At 36.7% G+C, this 22363-nt stretch overlaps 1 protein-coding gene across 3 annotated transcripts in view; it reads left to right on the top strand.

Annotated features, from left to right (window-relative positions):
• The window catches only part of TTN (titin), a 243986-nt gene that overhangs the window by 144112 nt on the left and 77511 nt on the right, over positions 1-22363 (top strand). For all 3 annotated transcript variants that reach the window (XM_038182090.2, XM_072041024.1, XM_038182073.2), the window contains 39 exons: positions 154-280; positions 372-635; positions 753-1019; positions 1157-1420; positions 1949-2088; positions 2213-2339; positions 2459-2725; positions 2828-3094; positions 3610-3876; positions 3975-4114; positions 4931-5057; positions 5782-5924; positions 7826-7949; positions 8824-9090; positions 9270-9367; positions 9542-9710; positions 9804-10070; positions 10198-10464; positions 10556-10834; positions 10941-11349; positions 11455-11579; positions 11675-11941; positions 12561-12830; positions 12926-13228; positions 13353-13655; positions 14996-15183; positions 15271-15385; positions 15880-16164; positions 16430-16581; positions 16719-16866; positions 17004-17181; positions 17882-18003; positions 18111-18398; positions 18492-18788; positions 18893-19079; positions 19917-20032; positions 20129-20428; positions 20662-20961; positions 21055-21160. In XM_038182090.2, the coding sequence (XP_038038018.1) occupies positions 154-280; positions 372-635; positions 753-1019; positions 1157-1420; positions 1949-2088; positions 2213-2339; positions 2459-2725; positions 2828-3094; positions 3610-3876; positions 3975-4114; positions 4931-5057; positions 5782-5924; positions 7826-7949; positions 8824-9090; positions 9270-9367; positions 9542-9710; positions 9804-10070; positions 10198-10464; positions 10556-10834; positions 10941-11349; positions 11455-11579; positions 11675-11941; positions 12561-12830; positions 12926-13228; positions 13353-13655; positions 14996-15183; positions 15271-15385; positions 15880-16164; positions 16430-16581; positions 16719-16866; positions 17004-17181; positions 17882-18003; positions 18111-18398; positions 18492-18788; positions 18893-19079; positions 19917-20032; positions 20129-20428; positions 20662-20961; positions 21055-21160 (8330 nt within the window). The remainder of the gene's footprint in view (positions 1-153; positions 281-371; positions 636-752; positions 1020-1156; positions 1421-1948; positions 2089-2212; positions 2340-2458; positions 2726-2827; positions 3095-3609; positions 3877-3974; positions 4115-4930; positions 5058-5781; positions 5925-7825; positions 7950-8823; positions 9091-9269; positions 9368-9541; positions 9711-9803; positions 10071-10197; positions 10465-10555; positions 10835-10940; positions 11350-11454; positions 11580-11674; positions 11942-12560; positions 12831-12925; positions 13229-13352; positions 13656-14995; positions 15184-15270; positions 15386-15879; positions 16165-16429; positions 16582-16718; positions 16867-17003; positions 17182-17881; positions 18004-18110; positions 18399-18491; positions 18789-18892; positions 19080-19916; positions 20033-20128; positions 20429-20661; positions 20962-21054; positions 21161-22363) is intronic.

Below are 22363 nucleotides of genomic sequence, written 5' to 3'. Positions count from 1 at the left end.
GAGTTAAATGTGTTACTTTTAACCTTTGAATAAGTTTGGTCTTCTTTCTGACTGACTCATTACTGTGTATCAAATATTTACAGAATTCCTTTATTAAAAATGTATAGCAGCAAGGAATCTGCATTTATTTACCAAAGTTTGTCATCCCTGCAGACATGTGAAATCAAAGCTGAAGGAGGGAAACGCTTCCTAACCTTGCACAAAGTCAAGTTAGACCAAGCTGGTGAAGTCCTTTACCAAGCTCTTAATGCAGTTACTACAGCTATCCTGACAGTGAAAGGTACAATGCAGCATGAAATGGAGTACAACAACAACTTAAAAAGTGTTCACTTTGAGTATGTTACAAACTACATGTTCCATTTTGTTTTCAGAAATTGAACTGGACTTTGCTGTTCCCCTAAAAGATGTCACTGTCCCTGAGAGACGCCAAGCAAGGTTTGAATGTGTCCTTACCAGGGAAGCCAATGTTATATGGTCTAAGGGCACTGATATACTGAAAATTGGAGAAAAATTCGACATCATTGCAGATGGAAAGAAACATATTCTTGTAATCAATGATTCTCAGTTTGATGATGAGGGAGAATACACTGCTGAAGTTGATGGCAAGAAGAGCACAGCAAGATTGTTTGTGGAAGGCAAGTATCTTATTACGTACAAATTAACAGATAATAAATATGTAAATAAGTATCTTTTAAAATCACATTAGCCTTTTTTCCAGTGGTACTTACATATGCCTTCTTTCTATGCTATAGGTGTGAGGCTGAAGTTCATTTCACCTCTACAGGATCAAACAGTGAAAGAAGGAGAAACAGCTCACTTTCAGTTTGAGCTTTCTCATGAAGACATGCCAGTGAAATGGTACAAAAATGATAAGAGACTCCACACAAGCAGAACAGTCGTAATTACTTCAGAAGGCAAAGTTCATAAACTAGAAATGAGAGAAGTAACACTTGATGATATCTCTGAAATAAAGGCTGTAGTCAAGGACTTGAACACACAAGCAAACCTCAAAGTCTTAGGTAATTATGGAAACAATATAAAACACACTATAGCATAAGTATAAGCAATGTTAATAAGTGGAGCGTGACAAAATATTGATCTTTTAGTAAATTTATATTACTAACTTAATGTTTCATATCCAATATGCCTTTTGTAGAGGCTGATCCATACTTCACTGTGAAATTACAAGACTACAGTGCTGTGGAGAAAGATGATATTACACTGGAGTGTGAGCTTAGCAAAGATGTTCCAGTAAAATGGTACAAAGATGGTGAAGAACTAGTTGCTTCAAACAGAATTTCCATAAAAACAGATGGTTTGCGCCGTATCCTAACGATTAAGAAGGCTACAGAGAGTGATAAGGGTGTTTATGAGTGTGACTGTGGAACAGACAAGACAAATGCTAATGTTGGCGTTGAGCGTAAGTCATCATGCCTTGGCTAAGGGAAAGTACTGCAACCTTTGTAAAACATTGTAGGCAAACAGACACTCTATAGAGTACAGCAGCAAAAAAATGTGCCTTTAGAAAACATGTTGTTATGATGAGTAGTTGAAATATCTAAATTTACAATTGTCAAATATATTTATGAGAAGAGACAATATATCTTAAGATATATAAATGGCTGTTTTAATGATAACAATGGTCATTTTTTTCCCTATGTCCATTTACAGTCAAGAAAACAAAATCAATTTATTTAACTGTAACATATAAGTGAATTACATGGAAAAATATTCTTACTGAAGCTAACTGAACTTTCAGACATATTACAGAAGGAGGTTATATACTGCCCAAACTTGAACTTTTTAAAAAAGAAGTTAGATACTTATTGGTGACAGTATATGAATTTCCTAAAGAAGGGATAATAAGAGAGCTGAAATCCTTTCCAGTCATGCATTTCTGTGTTACAGAATGAATAAATAGATGTGAACTTTTTTTTTTTTCTTTTAGCTCGCTTAATTAAAGTGGAACGCCCACTGTATGGAGTGGAAGTATTTGTTGGTGAAACAGCACGTTTTGAAATTGAAATTTCTGAGCCTGATGTCCATCCTATATGGAAGTTGAAGGGGGAGACCCTAACACCTTCACCTGTGAGACTGCTGCTCTATTTTTAGATCATAATTCACACTAGAAAAACATATTTGATAATAATGTTTGCTGAGTAGTTTCCTAGAATACTCATATTTTGATGGGTTCTTTTTTCTTTATCACCAGGAGTGTGAAATCATTGAGGATGGGAAGAAGCATATTCTTGTCCTTCATAACTGCAAACTGGATATGACTGGAGAAGTGTCTTTCCAAGCTGCTAATGCTAAAAGCGCTGCCAATCTGAAAGTGAAAGGTACAGTATGCACTTTGCCAACATTTCCATGTGTGTCTCAGGGCACTAGAACAAATCTAAGAGCAGAATGATCTATATAAACCTATTACTGAACTGAAAGTGCTCTTCTTTGATTTCAGAATTGCCTCTCATATTTATCACTCCACTAAGTGATGTGAAGGTCTTTGAGAAGGATGAGGCCAAGTTTGAATGTGAAGTGTCTAGAGAACCCAAGACTTTCCGTTGGTTAAAAGGAACACAAGAGATCACTCCTGATGAAAGATTTGAAATTATTTCAGATGGAACAAAACATGCTCTGATTATTAAATCTGTTGTGTTTGACGATGAAGCTAAATATATGTTTGAAGCTGAAGATAAGAGAACAAGCGCAAAACTAATTATTGAAGGTTTGTCTGACTTTGCCTTTCTAGGAAAGAGTTACACCAAAGTTGTCCTTGAACAGTTTTTATTGGTAGCATTATTATTAATGAAATGTGTTGTTAATATAGGTATTCGCCTGAAATTCATTACTCCTCTCAAGGATATAACAAAAAAGGAGCGAGAAACTGCAGTGTTCACAGTGGAACTCTCACATGAAAATATTCCTGTTGTCTGGTTCAAGAATGACCAGCGACTACATACCAGTAAAGTGGTTTCAATGACAGATGATGGAAAATTTCATACACTCACAATCAAAGATCTTACTATTGATGATACTTCTCAGATTAGAGTGGAAGCTATGGGCAAATCCTCAGAAGCTAAACTCACTGTTCTTGGTAAGCATACCCAAAAGAATTCACATGAAGTATATTATCAGAAGTATTAATGAAAAATGAATAGATCATCAGAAAGTCTTGGGATTTGATTTGTTTTTTTTGTTTGTTTGGTTGGTTTGGTTCGGTTTGGGGGTTTGGCCTAAACCTCCTTGGTGATTTTTGACAATTTGACAATTTGCTTGTCTTCCTTGGGGCTCCACTTTCCAGAAGGATAATTAAAATCACTTCAAAATTTCATCCAAGTGTGGTGAAAATAGCTATAAAATACTTATATGTTGCTCTGAATATCCTAGAACAGCAAAATCATGTCGTCAATAGCATTAGTAGTACACTGAATTTTTTCTTAGCTATTTGTTGTTTTCTCTTTTTGCAACATAACTATGCAATAATTATAAGGACTGTATTTAATCCCCCTTGCAGGGCATAAGCATGAAATGTATCTTATGGTAAGAACCCTTTTCCTTTCTGAAAGACGTAATCTTCATATTAAAAGATGTCTTAACTTTTACTTGCAGAGGGAGACCCTTACTTCACTGGGAAGCTTCAGGATTATACTGCTGTAGAGAAAGATGAAGTGATTTTACAATGTGAAATCAGCAAAGCAGATGCCCCAGTGAAATGGATGAAGGATGGAAAACCAATTACTCCATCAAAGAATGTTGTTATTAAGGCTGATGGTAAAAAGAGAATACTTATCCTCAAGAAAGCCTTGAAGAAAGACATTGGAAAATATATTTGTGATTGTGGTACTGATCAAACCTCTGCTAACCTCAATATTGAAGGTATGGTTATTTTACTGGGTTGCTATGTCAAAGAGAACTTTTGGAGGTTCATTAGCAACTAAGGTAATCAATCATTTTTTTCCCACCTGCCTCCCCAGACAGGGATATTGAAATTATACGTCCGCTATACAGTGTGGAGGTGATTGAGACAGAGACTGCCCGTTTTGATATTGAAATCTCTGAGGAAGGTGTCCATGGCAATTGGAAACTAAAAGGAGAACCCCTGACTGAATCACCTGTAAGCAGATATTTTAAGATGTTTCTTATGTGTGGCTTAACAGATTGCATGGAACTGGGATGTGAAGGAGAAGCAGACAGCTGCAGAAATTAAGTGAAAATTCTTTCTGCTTTCTATTATCATGTGTCTGAAGTGCTAAGGCCACATAGAATTCTCTTAAACGTAATGGCATTTAAGAATTGAAACTTTGGATTTGGTGCATTTACCTTTTGTTTTTTTGTTATGTTTGTTTTAGATATATGTGGATGACATTTTCAAACTCTTCACTATTGCTGTAGTAGCTAAAATTTGTTTAAAATGGCATAATGCTTAGTTAAATATTCTTAAGTCCTAGCTGGTAGGATGTGGAAATTAAAAAAATGCTACAATCATGACTAACTGTAATTTGGCAATGCTTTGATGTTACAGTACTGATGTGAAAAATACACAAAGATAAAAAGTTCCATGAAAATCAGTGTAAGGGTAAAAGAAAAAGACCCTTCTCAAGGAAAAGGGACAACAAAAGCTTAGTATTTCCTATTTCTTCTCAGCCTTCTGACTGGTCTGTATCTGCATATATTGGCTAGCCAATCAGCTAATGCATGCTACCCTCATTAATGCATTGCTTCTTGCCATTTCTTTTTAAGAGGAAGTAGATTGTATTAGAACAGAGGAGACTGAAAGAAAAGGGCCTAAACTATGGATGAAAATTTAGAGGGCATATTAGGGAGTTTGGGTCTGAGTTTTGTGGAGGAAATAACAGATCCGTAGTATGAAGCTCTTATGCTGAGCATGGAAAAGATACTGAAAAAATTTGCTTCACTTTTCTTTTTGAAGGACTGTGAAATCAAAGAAGAAGGCAAAAAACACTTCCTTACACTGTATAATGTACGCTTAGATCAAGCTGGTGGAGTAGATTTCCAAGCAGCAAATGCTAAATCTGGTGCTCACCTTCGAGTGAAACGTAAGTGTCTTTGAAATTACCTAAATGAAAACAAGGTGGAAAAATCTCTATACTATACTCAACCCAGAGCAATTATTTCTAGAACAGCAACTCAAATATTAATTACTCAAGCTGTCTTCTCTTTAAGTTAAGGAATGTTCTCTCTTTCTCCATTTACTTATTTATTTATAATTTATGTAATTTATTCATATGGGAAAAGAAAAAGTAAGGAGATGGCGTTGAATGCTTCTTCATGGTCTGGCATCATATGCACTTATGAAATCAAAGTATCATAAGCAGAGGCTTTACAGCATTGAAATATCATGTTAACCTGAGAGGATGGGATCACAGTGATATTTGGGGATAGGGTTAAGAATGTGATGGACAGGGACAGACCACATGGTTGAAGACCACTTGTTTCTCACTCCAATCCTAGCCCTCGCTATTTTGGAAAACACATGCCTTATCTAGGCATGCAGGGCTTGGCTGAGAGACAGATGCACAGCAACTTTCCTGCTGACCTTGTTCAATTTAAAGAAACGCGCTCTGCAAATAGGAAATTTTCGGTCACTAGCCCTCCCCCTAAAACCCCAGGGTGGCCCCTTCTATTTAGGGAATTAAACAAGCAGCACTGCGATGTCTGTTTCTCTTGAGGGAAGCCACCATGGAGATTAGTACATAAGGACAGTGGTTCTCTCTTGGGTAGAAGTGACTAATCTGAAAATAATGTTGTCTTCTTACCAAGCTCGAGTAATAGGCTTGCTGAGACCCCTCAAGGATGTAACAGTGACAGCTGGAGAATCAGCAACCTTTGACTGCGAACTCTCTTATGAAGGAATCCCAGTAGAGTGGTTCTTGCAAGGAAAGAAACTGGAGCCCAGTGATAAGGTAAGGAGACTAACCTTTATCTTCCCTCATATTTGTGCCTCCTTCCTCTCTTTCGCTTTTCTTCTCCGTATTATTTCTCATTTACTTTCTGCCAGTAAAATTACTAAGTCACAAGAATATAATAGTGCTACTGTGTTGAATGGTAAAAATGGTAAATCCTCACTGAATCAGACGTCTTTTTTTTTTTTTTTTTTTTTCCTGGAGAAGTTGGAGGATCTGGAATGCTATAAGTTTTTATTGTACAAAGGGAAACTATGACTTAAGTGCCTGATAACTGTGGGAGACTGAGCTACAGAGATACTGAAAGATTTTTTTTTTTTTTCTCAGATTAATTGCAGTAACAGTGAGGGGGGTTTGAAAGGTGCTATCAGGAAATGCTTTTTTTCTACTGAATGCTGAGTTGCAGTCCAATTCTGCGTATAAGGGGATTAAGAGGATTCAAATTCCATTTCAGGCATTTGTTCTGGCTCTCCAGATAACTTTCTAAACAGATTTGCTTGTCAAGCACTTCTCACTAACTATTTTTAACCCTTCATCAAGTGCTGGCTCTTAGCTTTGAGATCTGGGTAGTCTGGAATGCAGCCAACTTAATATTTAAAGTTAATGGAAGAGGAGATACTATAAAAAGATAAAATTAAAAAAAGAAAAAAAGAAAAAAAAGATTTTAAGACTGGTTTTAAGACTTCTTTTTTCTTTTTCTTTTTTTTTTTAATATTAGCCCTAAGAGAAGTAATGCAAATTAAAGTATCAGTTGTAAACCTCATACAAAGTAAACTTTAAAGGCATTATATGACGTAGCAAAGTTTAAGAACCTGTAATAATGTGGCTGACAATACTTCAGTCCATATTTTTTACCTTAAGATATAATTTTAACAGTTTGTTTTCAATATTGGAAAATAGATCTTTCAAAGCTTCACCAGATTTGCTTAAATTAAAACTATTTCCTACAAAAAATAGAATATAGAAATCAGAAAAAAAAATCATCAAAGAAGTAGCAACTCTATTACTATGTTTAAAGATTGATAGGCAAAACTGAAAATCAACAGAAGAGACATTTAATAAATCAAGGTAATCACTTCTCAGCCTAGCTATAAAAATATGGAAAGGTATTAATCACTACAGTGATTTGTTGGTTATTACTGCCTCACAAGATACTACAAGTTCTATAGTTCTGTATGATGGAGCATAATTTTTTTCTTGTCTTTGCTGTCATTTGAATTACATGGAAAAAAAAAAAAATTCCTTCAGCTTACATATACACTCAAAACTGTCATTTGTCTTCACCTGAAATTTTGTGAAGTGGTGTTTATGTAGGAGTACCATGTTAAAATGCATCGTTGCAAAGAATCATGTATTTTAATCATGCAAAGAAAACAAACAAACAAAACAGAAATGTTCCTTTACACAGAACCTTCTACCAAAACTTAATAATAGAAAGCGAATTTAGTATTTGAAAAAGGGTATATGGGGAGGGTGCCAAACCCCTTTAAATTTCTCTAAAAGTTTTTACTTTGATGTAGACAGGAATAACACATTTTCCCATAAAGTTATAAACTAATTAATTGGTGTTTATTAGTATATGTTCAAAATGAACATGATCTCAAGGTTCATTCTGAATTTGATAGTAAACTCAGGTTTTCTAATATAAAGACACAAGTAAAATGTGTGGGAACATGAAATTCCAGCTTCTCATGAGTGAAAGAACAAAACAGAAATGATTCTCAAAATCCTCACAACATTTGTATCTTGAGATATATCTAGTGTATACAAAAGGAAATAATCCAAACTTCATATAAAAGTAAACAAAAAACTCCACAGGTAACAATTAACAATTTCAGTAAATATTCCTCAAATATTTATTCTAGATATTTACACAGGTATTTTTTTATGTACTTTTTAAGGTTGTCACACGTGCTGAAGGGAGAGTTCACTCACTCACTCTTAGAGATGTCAAGTTAACTGATGCAGGAGAAGTTTCACTGACTGCAAAGGATTTCAGAACTCAAGCAAATCTTTTTGTGAAAGGTAAGTCAGTCATTTTAATTATACCATAGTCTCTATTAATAGTCTGTTCATGATTCACCCTGCAAAAGGACATAATATGTGTATATTATATGTACACCATATATCGGATTAGGAGGTTCATACATGCAATAGTGGACTGGTAGACAACTTTCATGATTAAAATATCCACTTAGTTAAAATGTTTATGCTTCACAGAAGATCTGGGGAAACAAAGAAATACTGGAAACATGTCAGATACGGGAGTTGAATTAAGGTTTCCAGGGCTTCACTGCAGATTTGAACATTCAGCTGGCCTCAACATGACCCATGAATGCTGGCCACTATATCTCCTCACAGCTTGCTTCTGATTCTTGCATTAGAGTATCTAGAAACCTGAGAGTACAACTATGACACCAGTCAAGTGACATAATATTGGCTAGATTTCTTAGCTGTGTGAAGCTAAGTCAAAAAAACTGCACACGCTTTTAATTTAGCTATTAATAAAAAAAAAAAAGTTCCTAAAGTTCAGGATAGAACTTCAGAGTTGCTGAGCTCACATGGCTGTAGTGTGGCTAAAGAAGCTGAGTTGCAATAATGTGATAATGGCTTTGTGGTAATGATTTGCGAGTAAAATCTTCTTGGACAAGGAGATCATTGAAACTATTTTTACAGTAAGCTGAAAATGAGTAAATTGGCTGAATTAACTGAGTATTATTAGGGATTAAAATAATAAAAAACTTCAGTAGAGAAGTCTAAGAACATTGTTAATTATTCAGTCAAAAAAAAAAAAAAAAAAAAAAAAAGGGTTAGTAAACCACATGGGAGAGTTCTGTATTAGTAAAAGGCCAGAAAAAATTTGCATCTTTTCTATCGAAAATCTATCTCCCCCTTTCAGAACCTCCAGTTGAATTTACTAAACCACTCGAGGACCAGACTGTTGAAGAGGAGGCCACTGCAGTACTGGAATGTGAAGTTTCCAGGGAAAATGCAAAAGTGAAATGGTTCAAAAATGGAGAAGAAATTCACAAAACAAAGAAGTATGAAATAATTTCTGATGGCAGGGTCAGAAAACTCATTATCCATGGCTGCACACTGGATGACGCAAAAACATACACCTGTGATGCTAAAGATTTTAAGACATCATGTTTTCTCAATGTAGAACGTGAGTCATTTATGAATTTCTAGAAAATATCTAAGTACTACAGACACTATGTACATTGTCTATGTATATAGATACTATGTACTATATAGATACTATGTACTAGTATCTATGAATAGCAATAAATAATAATATCAGGTGCAGCAATTTATCTTTTTTTTGTTGTTTGTTTGTTTTTGTAGCAATTCGTGTTGAGTTCCTGAAACCACTAACTGACCTTGAAGTAAAAGAAAAAGAATCTGCTCGGTTTGAATGTGAAATTTCTCGTCCAGGTGTTAAGGTCAATAATAATAATTCTTAATCTGAGTAATTTTTTTTACTACACATTGTTGTGTTTTTTGTTTTGTTTTGTTTTTAATTCACAAGTTCATAGTGTTGTTGCAAAACAACACACAACTGAAATCTATTGTAAGTATATTAACGTTAATAAGCATGTCAATTTGTTCTAAAACAGGTGAAGTGGTTTAAGGATGGCATTGAAATTAGAAAAGGCAAGAAATACGACATAATTTCCAGAGGCACAGAACACATTCTTGTTATCAGTAAATGTGTCCTTGATGATGAAGCTGAATATGCCTGTGAAGCAAAAACAGCTCGAACTTCTGGCCTACTTACAGTGTTAGGTGAACACAGCTTTTTAATAACCTAATATATGAAGAAGAAAGAAATTTATTTTGATGAAAGTTTTTAATTGTTTTTCCAAATTCTTGTTGCAGAGGAAGAGGCTGTTTTCACAAAAAATCTTCCTGATCTTGAAGTAAATGAAAATGACACTGTAAAATTGATCTGTGAAATCTCAAAGCCTAATGCTGAAGTTACTTGGTTTAAAGGAGATGAGGAAGTGCCTGATGGTGGTAGATTTGAATACATTTCTGATGGTAGAAAGCGAATTCTTGTCATACGTAATGCTCATCCTGAGGATGCTAGCAAATACACTTGCAAGCTCCCAAGCTCTAGTACAACAGGAAAACTTACTGTACATGGTAAGAGAGTTACTTTTGTGTCTTTGTTTTCTGAAAAAAAAAAAAGTTCAATAAGAATACACTATTTGATTTATTCTCTTCATAAATAGAAAGTAAAATGTTTACCTAAAAAAATATTTTCTTTCAGAACTTGCAGCCGAATTTCTTACCAGACCACAAAATCTTGAGGTTCTTGAAGGAGACAAAGCTGAATTTGTGTGTTCAGTATCCAAAGAGGCAATTACAGTACAGTGGCTTTGGGGTGACACAGTTCTGGAGTCTGGTGATAAGTATGACATAATTTCAGATGGCAAAAAGAGGACGCTTGTGATAAAAGACTCTACTCTAGGAGATGCAGGAAAGTACATTGTCATGGTTGGTGAAGCTAAAGCTACAGCACGCTTAACAGTGATTGGTAAGCTTTATTTTATCAACATACAGGTACATATTTTACTGTATTCCTTCTACTACATGATGTCATATTTCTTCTGTTTTCTGAATTTCAGAAAAACTCAGGATTATAACTCCACTTAAGGACCAAGAAGTTAACGAGGGTCAAGAAATTATCTTCAATTGTGAAGTCAATAAAGAAGGTGCCAAAGAGAAATGGTACAAAAATGATGAGGCAATATTTGATAGTGCAAAATATATTATTGTCCAGAAGAATTTAGTTTACACTCTCAGAATCAGGGATGCACAGTTGAAAGATCAAGCTACCTATACTATCTCACTATCAAACCAGAGAGGAGAACAAGTCAAGAGCTCAGCTGCATTAACAGTATTAGGTAAATAGCTTCCACTGTATTAAAGCTGTTTAATCATCCTGTATTCAATTTCATGTAAGGATAATGAGGATATAAATTAATCACATTTTATTTTTTGTCCTAACAGAGGAGGATCTCAGAATTGTTGAGCCCCTTGAAGATATTGAGACCATGGAAAAGAAAACTGTCACATTCTGGTGCAAAGTCAATCGCCTTAATGCAACTCTCAAATGGACAAAGAATGGTGAAGAGATCACTTTCAACAAGCGCATTTTGTATAAAATTGATAAATACAAACACTCTCTCATCATTAAAGATTGTGGCTTTATAGATGAAGGTGAATACACTGTAACTGCTGGACAAGACAAATCTGTTGCAGAGCTTCTCATCACAGAAGCACCAGCAGACTTCATTGAACATCTCCGGGACCAGACTGTCACTGAATTTGATGATGCTGTCTTCACCTGCCAACTTTCCAAGGAGAAAGCTAGTGTGAGATGGTACAGAAATGGCAGAGAAATCAAAGAAGGCAAAAAGTATGCATGTTTTATTATGCTTGTTAATATGCTAAACACACTTGCTTTACTTTGTATCTTTATCTGGGTGTTATAATGCTGCTTACTTATTTTCTCCCCATAAAGATATCAGTTTGAAAAGGATGGAAACCTGCACAGATTAATCATAAAAGACTGTAGACTAGATGATGAGTGTGAATATTCCTGTGGAGTGGATGACAGGAAGTCTAGGGCAAGACTTTTTGTTGAAGGTATGTATAAAATTAAATAGGATTAATTTCTTCATTATTTAGTGATAGTAGAAATGATACACTAATACCGTCAAATGAATTGATGTTTATTTCAGAAATCCCTGTTGAGATTATCCGACCGCCACAAGATATCTATGAAGCTCCTGGTGCAGATGTCATCTTCATGGCTGAGTTGAACAAAGACGGTGTGGAAGTCAAGTGGCTGAGAAACAACATGATTATTGTTCAAGGTGACAAACATCAGATGATGAGTGAAGGAAAGGTCCATAGGCTGCAGGTGTGCGATATAAAGCCCCGTGACCAAGGGGAATACAGATTTATTGCTAAAGATAAAGAAGCTAGAGCTAAACTTGAATTAGCAGGTAAGTTGCTTTCTATTTATTTCATAAAGTTTGAGATCGGAGAATTAACTCTTCAAGTAAAGTTTTTAAAATGAATATGAAATCAGGCTGAGACTAGTGCAAGTCTGTTAAACTGTATGAATTACAATTCAGACAACAAATATTTTTTATTATACCATGCTTGTCCAGCTGTCAAGGAAATTATAGGTCGCTTTTCAGTGTCTACAGTAAAGAGCATAAATTGAGCTTACAGGATAAAAAATCTTTTCATTACATCACTGCAGATGAAAATTATTGCATTTCATTAGGTCATTGCAGATGCAATGCAGTATGCAAATTATTTGACCTACTAATTTCAGTCATATAAGACAATTAGTTCTTCATTTGTCATTTACGGTATCAGACCAATAAAATTAATGGTCAAAAAGCAGCTTCCTCTTCCCTCATTTTATAGGAGAGCACGGTACATAATGTCTGAGTTTCTTGCTCTCTGGAGCAATCCAATAAATATATAAAGGAATTTGTTTAGAATTGACACAACAGTTCCTTTTACTTTTCTGTGTGTGCTTCTTAGATGACTTCGCACATATATCATTCTTATAATTTGTAAGCACTCACTTGTTATATTGATCTTCCTTAGCTGCTCCTAGAATCAAGACTGGTGATCAAAACCTTGTTGTTGATGTTGGGAAGCCTTTAACTATGACTGTTCCATACGATGCCTACCCAAGAGCAGAAGCAGAATGGTTGAAAGGGGAGGAAGGTCTGCCAACAACAACTGTTGATACAACAACTGACTGTACTACCTTCAAAATTTATGAAGCAAAGAAATCAGATAAGGGAAGGTACAAGATTATACTTCGAAACAAACATGGCCAGGCAGAAGCATTCATCAATGTAGAGGTCATTGGTAAGTGCTCCCATTGTTAAAACCTTGAATACCTTTTTTTAGGCCAAAACAAATAAAAGATGCAATGCTCTAAATTATTGTTGTATGTTTCTTAGATGTTCCAGGTCCAGTTAGAAACTTGGAAGTCACTGAAACTTATGATGGTGAAGTTGGCCTTGCCTGGCAGGAACCAGAAAGTGATGGTGGAAGCAAAATCATTGGCTATGTCATTGAAAGACGTGATATCAAACGTAAGACCTGGATTATGGTCACTGATCGTGCGGAAAATTGTGAATACACAGTTACTGGACTTCAAAAGGGAGGGGTTGAGTACCTCTTTCGTGTTAGTGCACGGAACCGAGTGGGTACCGGTGAGCCAGTGGAAACAGAGAGACCAGTGGAAGCTAAGAGCAAATTTGGTGAGTAGAAGTTATGAAAAACTCACTGTTTTATGACTGTGAAAAAAAAATATAACTAACTCTAGAGAACAGATAGAGAAACACATACCTTGTTTTTCCTTTTTCTTTTTAAAATAAAATTTAGAAGTTCCTGGTCCTCCTCAAAATGTAGAAGTTACTGATGTGAACAGGTTTGGTGCTACACTTACCTGGGAAGTACCTGAGTATGATGGAGGAACTCCAATTACTGGCTACATAATTGAACTGCGTAACAGAGCTTCCATCAAATGGGAGCCAGCTATGACCACTGGAGCTGATGAACTGTCAGCTGTCCTGACTGATGTTGTGGAAAATGAAGAATATTTTTTCAGAGTAAGAGCTCAAAATATGGTTGGAGTTGGCAAACCAAGTCCTGCTACACGTGCAGTAAAAATTATGGACCCAGTTGGTAAGTTCTATTGTGATTGCATTACAACTTAAGGACATTTTGGCTATTTAAATACTAAGTGTACAGGAATGTTCCCAAAAGCAATCAGAGAAATGGGTGCTGAAAATAATGGGTATAGCTAAACTTCTCCTGACTTTAGTATTTCACAGAATTTCACAGAATTTCTAGGTTGGAAGAGACCTCAAGATCATCGAGTCCAACCTCTGACCTAACACTAACAAGTCCTCCACTAAACCATATCACTAAGCTCTACATCTAAACGTCTTTTAAAGACCTCCAGGGATGGTGACTGAACCACTTCCCTGGGCAGCCCATTCCAATGCCTAACAACCCTTTCAATAAAGAAGTTCTTCCTAACATCCAGCCTAAAACTCCCCTGGTGCAACTTAAGCCCATTCCCCCTCGTCCTGTCACCAGGCACGTGGGAGAACAGACCAACCCCCACCTTGCTACAGCCTCTTTAAGGTACCTGTAGAGAGCAATAAGGTCAACCCCGAGCCTCCTCTTCTCCAGGCTGAACAAGCCCAGCTCCCTCAGCCGCTCCGTGTAGGACTTGTTCTCCAGACCCCTCACCAGCTTCGTCGCCCTTCTCTGGACTCACTCAAGCACCTCCATGTCCTTCTTGTAGCCGGGGGCCCAAAACTGAACACAGTACTCGAGGTGCGGCCTCACCAGAGCCGAGTACAGGGGGACAATCACTTCCCTAGCCCTGCTGGCCATACTGCTTCTTATACAATCCAGGATGCTGTTGGCCTTCTTGGCCACCTGTGCACACTGCTGGCTCATATTCAGCCGACTGTCCACCATCACTCCCAGGTCCTTCTCTGCCTGGCAGCTTTCCAACCACTCATCTCCCAGCCTGTAGCTCTGCTTGGGGTTATTGCGCCCCAGGTGCAGGACCTGGCACTTGGCCTTATTGAACGTCATGCAGTTGACCTCAGCCCATCGGTGCAGCCTATCCAGATCCTCCTGCAGAGCCTTCCTACCCTCAAGCAGATCGACACACACACCTAACTTGGTGTCATCTTCAAACTTACTGAGGGTGCAGTCAATGCCCTCATCCAGATCATCGATAAAGATATTAAAGAGGACTGGCCCCAGTACCGGCCAGTACTTAAACAGTCTTTAAACATAGAAGAAGTACCTTACTATTATTTGACACAATAAGAACTTCCAATATTTCTGCTCTGAAATTAGGACCAAACCCCAATTTAAAAAAACAGTTTGGAAAAATCTCTGCATAGGCTTTAAAACTAGTACTTAAATATACAGACAGCTGATATGCAGAGATACAGTCCTCTACCAGTTGCCAATATTTGTTTCTCTCAAATTATTTTCAGAGAGACCAAGTCCTCCCATTAACCTTGATCATTCAGATCAAACTAAGACATCAGTGCAGCTCACATGGGAACCTCCCCTCAAAGACGGTGGAAGCCCAATCTTAGGGTATATTATTGAAAGGCAGGAAGAAGGAACAGACAAATGGATCCGCTGTAACCCAAAGCTAGTACCAGCTCTTACTTTTAAGGTAAGATGTTTGATTTATCAACAAAGTACTCAAAATGTGTAGATCATCTTTAATATGAGTTAATAAATAATTATATGTGCTTTTTAGGTAACTGGATTGAAACCAGGATCCCGCTATTACTACAGAGTCTCAGCAGAAAATGCAGCTGGTGTGTCTGACCCAGCTGAGGCTATTGGGCCATTAACTGCAGATGATACTTTTGGTAAGCCATATGCTATGTATCAAAGATATTTTATCAGAAAAAGATGCACAATGAAAGTGCATCACGTGGCTAAGATGCATATCTTTCACCATCGGTGATGCCAACTAGCAAAAACAGCCTTAGACCTTTGAGATTCCGAGTTATTTCTCCTTCGTCTCCTTTGTTTCTTCCTGAAGGAGGAAAAGGCAGAGAAGACTAAAAAAATAAAAAACAAACAAACAAACAAACAAACAAAAAAAGCCATAAAGTTTTTATATTAAAGGATAGATTAATCTCCTATCTATTGATATATTGGTATCTCCTACCTATGATCTATTTCTTAAAAAAAAAAATAAAAAAAAAATTAGCTAAAAAACTAGCTGGGAGAGCTAATTAGCTGGGAGAGCTACAGCTGCAACCTGCTGGCAGAGATACAGTCAGAATAAGCCAGAAATCGTTAGCCATATTCAGAACATCTGAAAATATTTCATGGAATCAATTTTTCACTTTTTCAGTTGGACCTACAATGGACCTTAGTGCATTTAAAGATGGATTGGAAGTTATTGTTCCAGAGCCAATCAAGATCCGTGTTCCTATCACTGGCTACCCTGTGCCAACTGCCACATGGTGTTTTGGTGATCAAGTCTTAGAAGAGGGTGATCGTGTAACAATAAAGACCACTGCCTCCTTTGCAGAACTTGTAATTACTCCAAGTGAACGTCCAGACAAGGGAATTTATACCTTAACATTAGAAAACCCTGTGTCGTCTGTTTCAGGAGAAATTAATGTTAACGTTATTGGTAAGTGGATGGATACATATATTCCAACAGTAACATTTTTAGATTAATAATGTGAAATCACACAACTTCCAGTAAACCAAGAATATTAAGACATAACTAAAAACTAGAAATCCATCCCATAAAAGATTTTTCTTGTTTTCAACATCCAGCTGTTTGTTGTTTTAGGAAGAATAACTAAGTACAGTAAGTCTTTTGATGGGTAAATGAAATAGAGATGATCTGACAAGTTCTGATTACAGAATTAATATATTTTTTTTATTTCTAGCTCGCCCAAGTGCACCAAGAGAACTTAAAGTTTTAGACATAATCAGGAACACAGTACAGCTGTCATGGGAACCACCAGAAGATGATGGTGGAAGTCCGGTTACTGGCTATATCATTGAAAAACGTGAAGTAAGCCGGAAAACATGGATCAAAGTAAGTTCATTTTTTCTCACTTCTGCTTCTGTTTGCTATATTGTTTCCACACATGCTACTGAATTTTATGTCATACTTTTGTGATTGTTCTTTGGAAATAAATTTTAGAAGCACAGTGGATTCTTCCTTCTCTTTAGGTTATGGATCAGGTCGTTGACCAAGAATTCACTGTTCCTGATCTCATCCAAGGAAAAGAATATTTATTTAGAGTTTCTGCATGCAATAAATGTGGCCCAGGAGAACCTGCATATATTGATGAACCTGTAAATATGTCAGCACCAGCAAGTGAGTCACCTTTATCATACTGTTGGTGATTTTCTTGCTGTTTCTAAAAACATTGCTGATTTTCTTTATGATAAGACAGGAAAAAAATCTCCCTTACATGGTATCTTAGAAACCGGTCTGTATTTAATTTTCAATAGCGGTGCCTGATCCACCAGAGAATCTTAAATGGAGAAATCCAACATCAAAAGGAATCTTCCTAACATGGGAACCTCCCAAATATGATGGTGGTGCCCGCATCAAGGGCTATCTGGTAGAAAAATCACAACGTGGCACAGATAAGTGGGAGACATGCGGGGAGCCTGTTATTGAAACAAAGTAAGTAAATTAACATCCTGTCTTATCACTATTTATCTGAAAGAAGAGGCTGACCCCCAGCTTGCCACAACTTCATGAGTTGTAGAGAGCAGTAAGGTTTCCCCTGAGTCTCCTCTCCTCCACACTAAACCCCAGTTGCTCCTCATAAGACTTGTGTTCCAGGCCCTTCAACAGATTCAGAGTCCTTCTCTGAACACACTCCAAGGACCTCGATGTCTTTCTTGTAATAAGGGTCCCAAAACTGAACACAGTATTTGAGGCGCTGCCTCACCAGAGCTGAGCACAGGGGGACAATCACCTCCCTGGTCCTGCTGGCCACATTGTTCCCAATACAAGACAGGATGCCATTGGCCTTCTTGGCCACCTGGGCACACTGCTGGCTCATGTTCAGGCGAGTATTCATGGTGGAAATTAGAAGAAATTTCTTCTCATTTCTTCTCTTTCGAGTGGTCAGCCATTGGAACAGATTGCCCAGGGAGGTGGTGGAGTCACCATCACTGGGGTGTTTAAAGAAAGACTGGATGTGGTACTCAGGGACATGGTTTAGTGGGTAACATTGTTGGTAGGCAGACATTTGGACTAGATAGTCTTGGAGGCCTTTTCCAACCTTAAGGGTTCTATGATTCTATGATATCCCTTCAATTAACTGTATCATCTGCAACGCTTTAAATATTTGTTTGTTGTTCTTTTTAACAACCAGAATGGAAGTAACAAAACTGAAGGAAGGAGAGTGGTATGCATATCGGGTTAAGGCTTTGAACAGAATAGGAGCTAGTAAGCCAAGCAAGCCAACAGATGATATTCAGGCCATTGATGCAAAAGGTAATTGCATATATCACTGAATTACAATAGACACTATTTTTACTTTTATCACTTTATGATGTGATATATGGTTTCTATAACAATGGCTTACTTTTCTCCTAAATCAGAGGCTCCAGAAATTTTCTTAGATGTGAAACTGCTTGCTGGACTCACTGTGAAAGCTGGAACTAAAATTGAGCTGCCAGCTAAAGTAACTGGAAAGCCAGAGCCCCAGATTACTTGGACAAAGGCTGACAAAATTCTAAGACCTGATGACAGAATCACCATTGAAACCAAACCTAATCATTCTACAGTCACTATTACAGACAGCAAAAGGAGTGACAGTGGAACCTATATTATAGAAGCTGTAAATTCCAGTGGACGTGCTACTGCTGTTGTTGAAGTCAATGTTCTCGGTATGCCTGTATTTCATATTGTTTATAAAAATCATCAGTAACATACTGAGGTATGCAAGCAGAAGATTAACATCTGAATCTTGTCCACTACAGATAAACCTGGTCCACCTGCTGCATTTGATGTATCAGAAATCACAAATGAATCCTGCCTTCTGACATGGAATCCTCCCCGGGATGATGGGGGTTCTAAAATTACAAACTATGTCCTTGAGAAAAGAGCTACAGACAGCGAAATATGGCATAAGTTGTCATCAACTATCAAAGACACAAAATTCAGAGCTACAAATTTAACTCCTCATAAAGAATATGTTTTCCGAGTCAGTGCTGAGAACATGTATGGTATCGGGGAGCCAGCACAGTGTAGCCCCATCATTGCAAAATATTCATTTGGTTAGTGAATTAAATTAATGTTTACTTTTGACAGTATTTTAACAGAGATAAAAACACTTGTGATGGTTTTGATTTTGTTGTTTTTAATTTGTTAATTTATACAGACCCACCAGGGCCTCCAACAGGTCTCAAGCCTATAGAGGTCACTAAAGATTCAGTGACCCTAACGTGGAATGAACCAGATGAAGATGGTGGCAGTCCCATAACTGGCTACTGGGTTGAACGATATGATCCTGAACAGGATAAATGGATAAAATGCAATAAAATGCCAGTGAAAGATACAACATTCAAGTAAGATATAGTCACTTTAGACTGAAATAGGTAACAGAGACATATGAAAGTAGCCTTTTAAGCAGTTCTTACATTATTCTTTTTTTCTTGCTTCAGTAAGTTGAGATCCAACTAGCATCCAGTGACATGCTTCATTTCATAGTTAGTTTTTAAAAAGAAGAATGTCTTTACAGAAGACTGAATCATTCTTTTTTAAAAAAAAAAAAAAAAATTAAATAAAAAACTAACTAACTTTAAAAAAAGAAACTTTAAAATTTAAAAACTTTTTAAAAACTTTTTAAACTATTTTTAGAAAACTTATTAAACTTTTTTTTTATTTTTTTAAAAACTTTTTAAAATATCCAACTAAACTTTTAAAAGATCCAGCATCTAATGATATGCTTCATTTCATAATTAGTTTTAAGAAGAGTGTGTTTACAGAAGACTGAATCATTCTTTTTTTTTTTAACTGATATGCTTAATAACTTCTGCGCTTTGTGATTACTCATTCTAAACATTCTAAACACAGACATTCTAAGATCTCAGACGTAACTACCTAATGCATCCGTTTGCTAACATCCCTTTCTTTTTTCCTCCTGAAACATATAAGCTAACAATAATGCAACAAGCAGAAATGCAAGATGGCTCTCAACACATTGATTTCTCCATCACAGCACTCCATTCTACTGTTGGCATTTTACCTATTCTGAATGTTCACATTTTCATATAACATTAACAGTAACCTGGGTAATCTCAGATTGTCAAAGAAAATTATAATATGAAGAATATGGAGGATAATGTTTTAGGCAAGAGTTAACGTGTAGATTTTGTTTAATCAAATTTAATTTTGATTTCCAGAGTTAAAGGTCTTACAAATAAGAAGAAATATAAGTTCCGTGTCTTGGCAGAGAATCTTGCAGGACCTGGAAAACCAAGCAAGGAAACAGAGCCAATCTTAGTGAAAGACCCAATTGGTATAATAAATGCATTTTTTTCCTGGTTTAATTTAACAATATATAAATATGTATGTTTGTTTTCAATCATGTAATTAATATTGGGCTCCTGCCTAGATCCACCATGGCCCCCTGGAAAGCCGACAGTGAAAGATGTTGGCAAGACATCATTATTCCTGAACTGGACAAAGCCAGAACATGATGGAGGGGCAAAGATCGAATCTTATGTCATTGAACTATTAAAGACTGGAACAGATGAGTGGGTGAGAGTGGCTGAAGGTGTTCCCACAACTGAACACTTCCTCAAAGGGCTTATGGAGAAACAAGAATACTCATTCCGTGTAAGAGCTGTGAACAAGGCTGGAGAGAGTGAGCCCAGTGAACCCAGTGACCCTGTGCTGTGCAAAGAAAGGCTGTGTAAGTACCGTTTCAGAGAGTGTTGCTACTGCAAGTACACTCTCACTATATTTTTAAAAAGCGCTATGTCTGCCTACCTGTGTAGGTACTAAGTGAACTCTTCCAGGCTTATGAAATACTAAAATCTCCCCTACTTCATCTAGGAAAATACAAAGTTTTTATAGTTTCAGTATTATTCTGTGTCTTCCAAGATCTTTTTCTATCAACCTTTTCCTTGTATTGATATTTTACAGATCCTCCTTCACCACCTCGGTGGCTTGAGGTTATTAATATTACTAAAAACACAGCGGATCTTAAATGGACAGTACCAGAAAAAGATGGGGGTTCTCCAATTACCAACTACATTGTTGAAAAGAGAGACGTAAGGAGAAAAGGCTGGCAGACAGTTGATACAACAGTAAAAGATACCAAGTATACAGTGAGCCCACTGACTGAAGGCTCACTGTATGTTTTCCGTGTGGCTGCTGAAAATGCCATTGGTCAAAGTGACTACTGTGAAATTGAAGATTCAGTTCTTGCTAAAGATACTTTCAGTAAGTATGAGATTTGCTAGCCGAGTGGTCAGTAGAACAGCTCACTTGTCATGGGTTCCTCTTCTTTTCATGTGTGTATGTTTTTTTCTTTAGCAACCCCTGGGCCTCCATATGCTCTTACAATAGTTGAAGTGACAAAAGGTCATGTTGATTTAAAATGGGAACCACCTAAGAATGATGGTGGCAGACCAATTCAAAGGTAAGATCATTTTATGTTTCTGTAGTGTTTCCTGTAGATTAAGATTATTTTTTTTTATAAATGAAGATATTTTAGTCAACATTTTTAAATTTTAAATGGACACATTTTATATGAAAAAGAGGTGAATTTATGAAAAAAAAAAAAAACAGCTATCACAGAATCACAGAATTTCTAGGTTGGAAGAGACCTCAAGATCATCGAGTCCAACCTCTAACCTAACACTAACAGTCCCCACTAAACCATATCCCTAAGCTCTACATCTAAACGTCTTTTGAAGACTTCCAGGGATGGTGACTCCACCACCTCCCTGGGCAGCCCGTTCCAGTGCCTAACAACCCTTTCAGTAAAGAAATTCTTCCTAACATCTAACCTAAAACTCCCCTGGCATAACTTTAGCCCATTCCCCCTCGTCCTGTCACCAGGCACATGGGAGAACAGGCTATATGATTACAGCAATTAAGAATTTAAAGTGGAAGTTATACAAATAGATATGACTTGATGTGCATAAACAATGAATGTGTCTAAACATCATCAAAAGAGCATCTAATCAAATCAGATTAAATTGAATTGTAAACAAAACCAAACTTTAATGCAGCTGTAGTCTCCATCTCCAGCTGGAGCTCTAGCCACTTGGCTGGTCTACCAAATAACATTGTTACATTTTCCTTTTGCCTGAGTTTCTCATTCAAACTACATATACTCTGCTAGTGCAAAGCCTCATTGTTTTATGTTTATTCTCCTTGTTAAATTTTTCAAGCAGACATTTTTCCTCCTTTGGGTTTCTTCTAGATTCTCCTTTTCTGTGACTTCTCAAATATCTGAGCTCTGAAATTTACCTTGAATACTAGTTAGATTTTTCTCTTCATATTTTCACCTTTCCTCTTCTTCCCAATCACAGCAAGCATATTTTAGACAAACTGACAACTACAGAGATCTGCCTGAAGCAACATAAATCACTCAATTTGCATTACTTTCCCATAGCCTGTCATAGACAAAATTTTGACAGCTGAACAACTAATAGATAATATCTACAGATGTTCTCAGTGGAACTTACCCACTGATGACTGAATTAGTGAATATTTAAGTTTAGCATGGAGGTTCTTTTCTTCACTTCTGCAACTCTCCAAAACCTGATAACACAGCAGAAGTTCAGGAATAGTTTTTCGAAATTGGCTCTGTCATTAATGTCAACCTCATTATATC

Source organism: Anas platyrhynchos, chromosome 7 (genome assembly GCF_047663525.1).
Source record: "Anas platyrhynchos isolate ZD024472 breed Pekin duck chromosome 7, IASCAAS_PekinDuck_T2T, whole genome shotgun sequence".
NCBI lineage: Eukaryota > Metazoa > Chordata > Aves > Anseriformes > Anatidae > Anas > Anas platyrhynchos.
The sequence above is the reverse complement of the archived record's forward strand: the minus strand, read 5'-3'. Positions and strand labels throughout refer to the sequence as shown.